General features: G+C 38.0%; 1 protein-coding gene across 6 annotated transcripts in view; it reads left to right on the forward strand.

Moving 5' to 3' along the window:
* LOC109206433 (ubiquitin-like-specific protease 1D) overlaps positions 1-11,614 on the forward strand; it is a 28,578-nt gene extending 16,964 nt beyond the window's left edge. For 5 of the 6 annotated variants that reach the window (XM_019369253.1, XM_019369255.1, XM_019369254.1 and 2 more), the window contains exons 9-12: positions 6,941-7,063; positions 9,734-9,845; positions 10,566-10,673; positions 10,763-11,614. In XM_019369253.1, the coding sequence (XP_019224798.1) occupies positions 6,941-7,063; positions 9,734-9,845; positions 10,566-10,673; positions 10,763-10,861 (442 nt within the window). In that variant the 3' untranslated portion in view covers positions 10,862-11,614. Of the gene's footprint in view, positions 1-6,940; positions 7,064-9,348; positions 9,418-9,733; positions 9,846-10,565; positions 10,674-10,762 lie in introns of those variants that run through there. The other variant, XM_019369259.1, reaches the window with a different exon arrangement.
* The last annotated feature ends 202 nt before the right edge of the window (positions 11,615-11,816 follow it).

The raw sequence follows: 11,816 nt of genomic DNA on the forward strand, positions 1-11,816 counted from the left end.
GGGCCATGACTGGTACCTGGGACATACTTGCCGAGCACCAACGTACATTTTATCTATCCTTCCTTATTATCTATAAGGGCCGACGAGATCAACATAAATGGTAGGCATAAATCATGAACAATCAGCTATGATAGATAATGGCATGAACATACATAACATTGGCCGACAAGGGTGTCACGAGGCTATATATAAGGTACGAGCCGACAAGCTGCCATGAAAGACTATACAACAAAAATCAGCCGATAAGGCTATCCAAACTATACATGAGTGAGCACCTGTCTATGAGCCTCTAAAGGAACATAAGTGCTGCAACATTGCCGGAATAGGGCCCCGACATACCTAGAATGTCTATAACAAAAATTCATACCAAGACCACGGCAAGTCCGGAGAAGGGATCTTGTCAATAACCGCTGAACTAGGCAACCTAATGTATATCCAAATTATACATGAGTCGACACCTGTCTATGAGCCTCTAAAGGAACATAAGTGCTGCAACATTGCCGGAACAGAGCCCCGACATACCTAGAATGCCTATAACAAAAATGCATACCAAGACCACGAAGAGGACTCGGTAAAAATGTATCCTACAATCAAAAGGCTCGGTAGAATCGTGCCCGGCCACGTGGAGCTCGGTAAAACCCAACTGATCAGTCGTTGCACAATAGGTGCTGTACCCGGCCGACTATAACGCGGCTCGGTAGAGTAAAATAGATACATATATATAATGCATGCTGCACTCATGCGATCACGTTCTAAACCTTTCGGAGTGACGTAAAGTGGGTAACCTCCGTATATGTTATTAGAGTAACATCAATATCAATCTTTCCATAACAAGGGAAACAATGTAAAGTACTGCTAGCTTCTAAGAGTGGAGTATCTTTGGAAGCTCATTCGTTACATTATGTACAATCGGAGTCGTGCAAAAGAAAGAAAGAGGTAGCCTCACATACCTTGTATATACTGCCCAGCCTCAAGCTATGCAAATCTCACGGCTCCTTAGTCTACAATAAGAGAAATGATACTATCGTTATCGTTTAAGCGTCGTAACTAGTATATATCAATCACAACCTTTTTTACGATGAAACGGACAACACCTCCCCTATTTATATGACTTCCCACAAGTTACAACAATCACCAAACATCCCAAACAACATCAACCATAGCAATAACAACAATATAATCCAATATGAGCTTCTCTGATTATCTTAACAATCATATTGAGCGGCAAGCTCGTTTTTACTAATAACAAAATATAAATTGAATCCAACTCTTATTCCATAAATTAGTTTACAACCTTCAGAATACTTATATGTACTATATGATTCCTAGTTCAAAACATCCGTAAAATGCCTTTCAAAACAGCCCCATACGCCTAACACCTTATCTTTTATCGCCAATCACTTGTTTTTCATGTTTTCTTTTTCAATCAACTTAATTGACACCTAGAAAAGCTTAGCAGCAGCAGCCACAACATTATCAAATTATTTCTCATAATTTCCAGTCACCACAAAACATATATTTAGCCACAAAATAGTCCAACCAAAAAGATAACCATATCCCATGTTCTTTCAAGTGCTATCTTATGGTTTCTCACTCGGAAAAAACAACCAACACAAGAGTAACCTAAGGCACAATCAAGAAGATGTTATACATACCTTGGAAAGCAGCTACAACTCGAAACCCCTATCTCAACTTAGCTCACAATAGCCCACAATCACACCACAACATCAAAGAAGCATTCTCTTGTAGTCTTTAACACTTTTGATGATGATTTGAGTTGATTTTCCTTGAGTTTGGTTCTTGGATCCGGGAGGTATGTTAGATAGGGTTTTGGAGAGTTTTTTGGATGAATTTTGGGTGAGAAATGACCCGAAATGAGGCTGAAACATCTTTTAAAAGAAGTAAGGTCGGTGGCCGTCTCAAGTGGGTCCCAACCGGAGCTGCTTACGCAGTCTCGCGAAACGCGAACCTACTCCGAAGTCGTAACGACGAACGGTTTAATGCATTGGAAACTAGACTCGTAGATCTTCTTTTTAGTGGGTAGATCACCCCGTAATTCCAATTAAATTGGGAGAAAAGCTTAGTAACATTTACCTAAAGTTTAAGTAATATTATGAACTTTTGACGACTTTTGTTTCATAACTCGTTTGACTTCAAGACTTCCAGGTGGATTGATAGTAGCTGTGCGGGTCGTCGCGGTGGAGACTCAAGGTAAACCTGCTACAGCGTTCGCAGGTTTCGGAGTCACCTTCATTTGTATTTATTTCCATTTGCTCCTTTGTTTCGGGGCAGTGATGTATTATTTTGTGTAATTACTCTTAGATAGGCTCGTGACTTGTACCACCGGTTTTGGGAATTTTGATTTATTCAGAGTTGGTTAATTTAAAGTTAGTAAGCATCAACGTTACTTCAGTTTATGTTAGGCTTACCTAGTTTAGAGACTAGGTGCCATCACGACTCCTTCGGAGGGATTTTTGGGTCGTGACAAGTTAATACGAATATTATATGATTCAAATACCTTAAAACACGATCTCCTTAGCATATTAAGCACCTCTAGTTTTACCCGAAAATACGGGTTGTAACATCCTTGATTCGTTTAACTTCTAATACTTGTTAACCACTATTATACACCCTTGTATTATTTAAGACCAATATGATTAACTTCTTATCATCTCAAAGATAATCTCTTCTCAAATTTACGTCCACTAACTTACGCATGATCTAACATATTCGAATATGGATTGTAACACCCTCCCCCTTAGGAACATTCGTCCTCGAATGTAAGGGTTTATGTGGAGTCTAACTCATCGTGGATTCCTGCGGAAATTTCCGGCCAAGTTTCCCCTATCATATGGGCACTAGCCAAACTTGCAAGCAGTTAAAACAAACCTACGGCCTCATAAGGCTATACAAAGCATTATAGATATGTACATTAACTACATATCACCATTTTGTATTAAGGAAGAGTATTCTCAAGCTATTGTTTACCTTATAAAGCCGTTTTAGCTTCCATTGAGTCGTGCGTTCCCCCGACATCCTTGTTATCTTCAATCTGGAATAGGTAAAGGTATTTAGACTTCATCTCCTCTTCTGCTTTCCATGTCATTTCTTCCGTATTCTTGTTCCTCCACAATACTTTGACGGAAGCTACATCCTTTGTTCTCAGCTTGCGGACTTGTCGATCTATTATAGCCACTGGCATATGATAGATCCTCCGTAACTTGTACATCTTTGATAGGGACGACCCGAGAAGGATCTCCAATACATTTCCTCAACATAGATACATAGAATACCGGGTAGACAAATTCCGATTCGGATGGCAATTCTATCTCATAAGCAACCTGTCCAATTCGTCGAAGAATCTTGTACGACCCGATATACCGCAGACTCAGCTTACCCTTCTTCCTAAAACGCATAACACCCTTCATCGGTGAGATCCTTAGGAAAACCCAATCACTAACCTCAAACTCCAGATCACGACGTCGGACATCAGAATAAGCTTTTGCTTGCTTTGCGCCGTCCTCAGCCGTTCTTGTATCACTTTCACCTTCTCAATGGCTTGGTGAATCAAATCTGGCCCATATAATTATGTTTTGCCGACTTCGAACCATCCAACCGGTGATCTACATCTCCTCCCGTACAACGCCTTGTACGGGGCCATTTTAATACTGGAATGGTAGCTATTATTGTAGGCGAATTCTATGAGTGGCGGATGGTCATCCCAATTGCCCTTGAAATCTAGAACACATGCTCGTAGCATATCTTCGAGTGTCTGAATGGTACGTTTAACCTGTCCGTCTGTCTGTGGATGGAATGCAGTGCTGAGATTCATTTGTGTGCCTATACCCTTCTAAAATGACCTCCAAAAGTTAGCCGTAAATTGAGCTCCTCGTTCTGATATAGTTGATACTGTCACACGATGAAACCTAATAATCTCCTTGATATACAGCCTCGCATAATCTTCAGCCGTGTAAGTTGTCTTAACTGGTAGAAAATGGGTAGATTTTGTAAGTTGATCAACTATCATCCAGATGGAGTCAAACTTATGAAAAGAGCGAGGTAATTCGATAATGAAGTCCATATTGATAACCTCCCATTTCCAGGTCATAATCTCTATATTTTGAATCAACCCACCGGGTTTCTGATGCTCGATCTTTACTTGTTGACAATTAGGACACTAGACAACAAATTTTGCAATAACCTTCTTCATGTTGTCCCACCAATACAACTCCTTAACGTCATGATATATCTTTGTCGAGCCGGGATTGATGGAATATCGGGACTGATGAATCTCAATCGTAATCTTCTCTCGCAGCCCTGCCACATTAGGCACACATAATCGGCCCTGATATCTTAATGCCCCATCTTCTCCGATCTCGAAAGCCGTTATCTTATGCTGCTGAATTCCCTCTCTCAGTCGTACTAAGGTAGGGTCTTCATATTGTCGTGCTTTTACCTCGGCTACGATTCTGCCGTATTCTGTACAGTAACACCTCCGTTATCAGAGTCTAACAATCTGATTCTCATTTTGGCCAGCTGACTCTTGGACCGTGGGTCATGGACTCAGGCGCCTCTGATCATATCTCTAGTAATAGGTCACTTTTGTCAAATACTCCCTCCGTTTCAATTTAGATGAGGTAGTTTGACTCGGCGCGGAGTTTAAGAAAAAAGAAGACTTTTGAAACTTGTGGTCTTAAAAACTTAAGGGTAAAAGCTTTGTGGGGCTATGACATTTATGTGGTTATTAAAATGAAGAGTTTAAAGTTGAATTATTTCCAAATTTAGAAATGTATCCTTTATTTTGGAACGGACTAAAAAGAAAAGTACCTCATCTAATTCGAAACGGAGGGAGTATTATTTATTCACAGTATCTTCCTAATGTTACTTTAGCCAATGGGGTCCAGGCAAAAGCAAAAAGAGTTGGCCAAGCTAATCCCTTATCCTCTGTCACTTTAGATTCTATTCTTTATTTCCTTGGCCGTCCTTTTAATCTTGCACCTGTTAGTCGGTTGACTCGTGCCCTCCATTGTGGTATATGCAGGGACCGCAGTACGGGACAGACGATTGGCACAAGGCGTGAATTACAAGGCCGTTACTACCTTGACTCACTCAGTCCCTTCACTGCATGTCCAGTTACAGATCCTCCAAACCTAATTCACAGACATTTAGGACATCCAAGTTTATCCAAGCTTCAAAAGATGGTGCCTAGTTTGTCCAATTTATCTATTTTAGATTGTGAGTCGTGTCAACTTGGGAAACATACTAGAGCTACCTTTCCGCATAGTGTTGAGAGTCGCGTAGAGTATTTTTTCGTTAGTTCATTCTGATGTATGGGGTCCTAGTAGACTCCGTTCAACCTTAGGATATCGTTATTTTCTTAGTTTCATGGATGATTTATTCAAGATGTAAAGTTATAAAGTGCTCAAATAAAGTTCCTTCTCAAAAAAATAAAGTGCTCAAATAAAGTTAAAAACTACTTAAAACAAAGCCAAAAGCAATAAGCTAGGCAACCCCAACTTATTACTTTTTGGCTTAAAAGCTATATCTGCTGAAAAGCCACTTTTGTTAAGCCAATCCAAACGGACTCTTACATGCTCATGTGGAATCTCTTCAGGTGCTATGATGAGTGCTTTAGCTCTTCTGTTTTCCGCTTGGTTATTATGGGGCCAATGCGCCACTTAGATATTCAGAACATGAGTGATGATCCGCATAAGATAAGCAAAATTTTTTGTTGGCTCAAGAAGCAACCGAGAGAGAAAGAGTAGTAAAATAAATACAAGTAGCAGTCTCAGGTCAAAATCTCATCGTGAGACCTAAATATGCCATTCGCTTCGTCAAGAAAGATCGAGCAACGTAGAAGCCTGACTTCAAGCTTAGGTGAGGCTTATTGCAAACAAGGTTCTAGCTCAAATTTTATTGAGTCTAAGAATCTGATGTTAATTGATTTTCGAAATAAGATTTATGTAGTGGAAGCAAATAGATTTTAAACCCGATGCACCATATTCTGTGCCATACAAAAGGACGTCCCTTCCATTCTGGAAAGCTTATATCTATAATAATTTGTGAAGGCTCATTTGTCGACTACTTAATTAGTGAAAGGTAATTATGTAACTGGTTAAGCACATATTTTTTATTAGTATTTACAGCATCACTGCAGCAAGAAGGTGCTGCAAAACTGTTGTATTTACAGCATCACTGCAGCAAGAAGGTGCTGTATAGTTGCTTTACAAAAAATTCATTTGTAGGAAATCTTGAAAAGGCAAAAGTCCTCTATTCCGTTTGTCTCTCCCTGTTTACACAAATGAAAGAGTGCTTTTAGGCACTAATTTTCACAGATGAGGTCCTTCCTTTTTTCCTTTCAAACTCCTTCTGTGGCACTCCAGCTGAATGGTCTATATTAGGCAAAGGGACCCCCTCTCTCTCTCGAAAAAAAAAGAGAAAATTGTTTCTGAGTTTTCGATGATGTCATTCATTTTGCTGTCGCATTGTGGTTAGATTCAGACCAGAGACCATTGTGGCAAGTTTAGAGCATATAACCTGAGCACTTTAGTTTAAAGGAGTGTTGGAATTTCTCTAGGTTCAACAAGCTAACTACTGTATTATTGGAAGGTAGCTAGGAAACTACTCTTTTGATAAGGTATTATAATTTATCGATGATGGATAGATATCTCCATAAAAGTGGTAAATTCCTGAGATCTATTTACCTTTTCTATCTTTTGTCAACTAACTTGAGTTATTAGTTATTTCTCAAAAAAAAATAAAAAAAAAATAAAAGAAAAATTGGAGGTCTTTGTATTCATAGTTGGCAGAGGGATTCATTGACTTTGCTCCAAATTATATTTTTGTCTGTTTTGGCTCATTTTAGATAACTCTCTGTCCTCTTAGACTATTTTCATTGAACTGCTATTGATGTTCCTTTGTTGGTTCTTCTCTTTTGTAGTCTTCATTGGAGCTTGGTTATAATTTGCATACCGGATAAAGAAGACCAACTGGGGCCAATTTTACTTCACTTGGATTCATTAGGGCTCCACTGTAGCAAGTCCCTTTTTGGTACCATAAGAAAGTAAGCTGAACTGCGTTCGTGGCTCTAAAATAATGCGACATCCATGCTACATGATTTACTTCTTGTAAATTGTAGTCTATTATAGTTAATGACTGCAGCTATGACTTGTTTCTGATTTTCCTTAACGATTTCTTAGTCATGATTATATTGCATATGCTCTATGTTGCTGGGACTCGGGTGCAGGTATCCTATACAGGTGCCGGTCTAGAGGTCGGATTCTTCATCACATAAATTTTAGGATTTGGGGGTATGGATCAAAGTGTGGATACGGGTGCCGGGATACGACCAATAAATGTATATTACGAGATATAAAGATTATTTCAATTAGTTAAAGTTATTGAACTAAAAGGCAGAATACATAAGCAGCCCCTTAAACTTGGCCATAATTTTCACTTAGACACTTCAACTGGTTCCTGTACCTATTGAACACCTAAACTCAAATCAAATTGTTCCTATTAGGCACAACTTGCTGACATGACACATAATGTGAGTTACACTGCCATGAAGCGCGTGAAAGATATTATTTTTTGAATTTCTCTTTCTTCTTCTTCCTCTCTCACCTCCACCACCATATGCACCATTGCTCTTTATTTCTCCCTCCCAGCATCACCTTCACAGATTAACGTGACTGAAAATATCAACTATTATAGAGAGAAAAACAACCTTTGGCTAGTAAAAACAGAGAGATTTGAACAGCATCTCACACGGATCTGAGAAAGGAACAAGCATAGATAAAACAAAAGAGGAAATGGGTCGTCGGAAAAGGGTATTCCGGCCGAAGCTCCTTTCTCAGTCAAATTTTCTACTGATTCTCGCTTCTCCAGTGGTGGTTCATTCCCTATCTTTAGATGCAAAGAAAGAAAGAAGATAAAGATCTCTACATGTATAATTAAAATTGATGAATTGGTTAGCATATTAAAAATATTATAACTGAAACACTAGGTAAAATCACAATGATCGACTGAGATTCTTTTGTTGTTGGAGACATTAAATTCTGCTAAAAAGATGGAAAATTATGACAATTACATGAAGAGGCTACGTATTGTTTCATATCCAGACCACTCAACATATGGTACATTTTTAAGATTAATGAGGTCCACTGTTTGAGGTAGAAATGCTAGCATTAAGAAAAAGAAAAAGAAAGCTTCAGTAGTCTATGGAAGAANGGGGGGGGGGGGATCTGTGTTGAAAAAAAATTACTTCAAGAAGTTATAATTTCTAGAGGATTCACTTGAGAAAAGATCAAGGATTAGCAGGTAGATTCGATATGAGATTCATACGGAACTTTTCCAGAAAACGGGTTGTTTCGAAGGTCAAGAATCTCCGATTTCCAGCAGTCGGAACAGGGACTGGTCAAAGGAAAAATATGAATACGAAAAAAGTTTTATTTTTGCGGCTTGTTATAGTTGCCGCATGTCTTTATTTTATTTGTTAATGCCACTTCAGCAGCGTTTGAAGTACACACACTTTGTTATTTTGCTGGAGTGTGTTTAAGGGGTTCAATAGGCGCATTGTATCTGGAGTTTAAGTGCCCAATAGGTACAAACCTCAGTTGAGGTATTCAAGTGAAAATTATTGCCAAGTTAAAGGAGCTGTCTATGTATTTGGCCGAACTAAAACTAATAAAATTTTGTTCTTTATAAACACCTATATTTTATTCATAAGATATCTCGCGCAATAGAAAAGCATTATCATACTTTATATATATATATATATATATATATATATATATATATATATATATATATATATATATATATATATATATATATATATATATATGACATAAACCCAAAAATTAAACCAAATACCCGATCAATCTATACTTCTTGGTCATAGAATGTAGTCAAAGTACCCAAGATAAGTTGACCAAATCCAGTATGGATCCCACACCCATGTCGTGTAGACATGCGGCAGTGATTTTGAAGATTTCTCGCAACATAGCATATGCCGGTACCATTTTGACAAATAACTTCTGAATGTTGGCATTGTATAAGCTAACTTGGCCTATTCGAAGCTTCTTGTTCTATATTCGTCTTGTTTATGATATGCTTCAATATAGTAATAGATAATTAATTACAGCGTGAACTGTAACTGCCTGAGAACTAAAGGGGCATAAAATTTCATTAGCAATCTATTCCCTCTTTGTCGGCTTGTAGCTCAAGTCTTTGTTTCCTTTTCTTTCACCTATATTCTTCAGCCTTGACAGGCTGTTATCTGGACCTTTTAGTTTAGTTGTTTACTGTTATCATACTTATGCTGATCAGAAATGGGTACTTTATCAGGATGATCAAATTGCATGGGAAGTTAGTGACAGTTGTGGGGTTATGTGGAAAAGATATCTATACCAGATGGTAATACTTGAATGGCTATGTTCGTGGTATTCACTTCTTATTGGTGTGAGAAATTGGCAGCGATAAAAATCTGGTTCTTTCAGGGTCTCATACCTTGGATATCAATGTATTTGTATTGCTTGGATATTTCGATTGAGGATCTTTGGTCATTTTATTGTGTTAAAGCTTCACAATCTCAATATTACGATATTGGAGATTTACTCTGTTATTACCATTTTGCTGTTCAAACTTTCAGTAAGATAGCATTTTGAACTGAAAGCTTCTTACACCTGGAGTTTCATTTTAACTCAAAGGAGATGTGGATTTTGTCCTGCAGATTTTTGGAACAAGAATGGAAATTCTTGAGACAAGGAGAAGTGCCAGCTCTTCCTTTTTCAGACAAAATATGGGAAAATCTTCCACGAAGAATAGATGAAAACGTCATTACGGTATTCTTTCATTTGAATCTTATGCTCTTACATCTCTTTCTCGAAGCAGTCTCTGGAATTCTTTTCATACTAGAAGCTATCCTGTCCATTAAATATCTTGTGATATAGGGGGCTTGGCATCATACAGGATATGAGCTTTTGTTATTGGAATTCGTTTCTCATGACCTGGGGCACAGTTGGACGGTTGGACATTCTTTTTAAAGAATCTATATGGCTAATAAATCTGACACGTGTTCTTGTGTTACATCAGAGTTTCAGCAATGAGATATACAGATATCTTAGCTTTTCTGTTGTAGAATTACCATGTTTTAGTTCCTCTAGTTAGTGAATAATTCTTTTCAGCTGTCGGTGTATATACCATTTTGCAGATTTTGTGTGAAAAGAAGTGGTTTCTCTGGTGCAATGAAAAATACTAGCGGCTGCGTTTGTTTGATGATCTTCTTTTTTATGGGTTTTGGTTATCTCAAAATTCTATTTTTTTTTTTACTATACTCGCTTTAGTGTCTTCCTCCTTTTCTTTTTTGTGTTTTTCCTTGGCACCCAAAAATGATATCCTAAAAAATCTTAGTCAACCAGGGGGTGGGGATCTAAAACATTTGCTGAATTCTGGAATCCACTTGAGAATTTTGTGAAATCTGTAGAAGCAAATTTGTGTACATATTTCGTGACTATGTCTACAAGTTCATGAAAACTTCTTTCCTTGCACTTTTCTGGTAACAGGTACCACAACAAAGAAATGAGTATGACTGCGGTCTCTTTGTTCTTTTCTTTATGGAGCGTTTCATGGAAGAAGTTCATGGAAGGCTTAAAAAGAAGGATTTCGTGATGGTAATAAGTTTTGTTTACTGATAGCTTTCTCCAACTTTAGTTCTTGAATATTCGCAGCAGTCCTTAAACTGAAATATTCCTATTGTCAGTTTGGACGAAGGTGGTTCAAACCTGAAGAAGCATCTCGTTTGAGGATGAAAATCCACAACATACTCGAGGAAGAATTCAAGAATGCAAGTGAGGATTGATATTTTTGGGATCCCTACTCTTCACAAGTAGTTGCTTCTGTTTAAAGCATTTCAGTAACAGATTTTTGGCATAGACAAGGAACTGTTAATTACCAAAGGTCATGAAATGCTGCCTTGTTAGCTGCAAAAGGTTGATACTGTCGTCAGTCACATAATTAGGGGTTCTGGAATTGCGGTCTGTATTCTCTGTACATCGAGGTTTCTCACCAAAATCTGGGAAGGAGAAGTATAGCCTTCCCTGTGGGGGGAAGGTACATTGTGTAGAAATCATATTGAGCATCCACCATAAACAAGCAGAGAATTTAGAACTGATATTGACCTTCAGCTGGGAAGGAGAGTCAAATGGTTCATGCCTGGTATTGATCTTTTGTGGTGTTGGTATAGGCAAGGACTGGACAAAGCAAGAAATAGCTGGTGGTGGTATGAAGAGAAAGGAACTCAAGATGTTTTAAAGAGAAGTAAAACCACTCGAGGATTAAGTTAGATTAGCTGAAGCGAGTGACCCCTAAAACCAGAAGCTGCAACAAAGTACATCTAATTAATGTAAGCTCTCTGGATCAGTTTTGTTTTACTTGTACCAACTCAAAACAGTCTCACATGGTTCATGTAATTTTGCATTGAATGAAACAGAAGAAAAAGAACGTCAAAGCTTCAGCCGAATGAGTCAACAGATTCTGTTGGATCATGCAGCAACTTTTACTGCTTTGTTTTCCTCGCTTGATATATATTGAATGAGCCAATTCATTTGGGATATCCAGTCTTTTCCCTATTAAACAATCAGTTATGTGGTTCTGTGTTTTCACATCAGAAATTATTTGCAGATGAAAAGACCCATACAAAGCATATATAAAAGTTGATTTATCTGGATTATGCAAGAAAATCACTTTTTGTTTTATTTACTGCCAGGGATAGCTATAAACCAATAGTTTATTATCTCATAGATCTTTCATTTCTA

Source organism: Nicotiana attenuata, unplaced genomic scaffold (genome assembly GCF_001879085.1).
Source record: "Nicotiana attenuata strain UT unplaced genomic scaffold, NIATTr2, whole genome shotgun sequence".
In the NCBI taxonomy this organism is placed as follows: Eukaryota; Viridiplantae; Streptophyta; class Magnoliopsida; order Solanales; family Solanaceae; genus Nicotiana; species Nicotiana attenuata.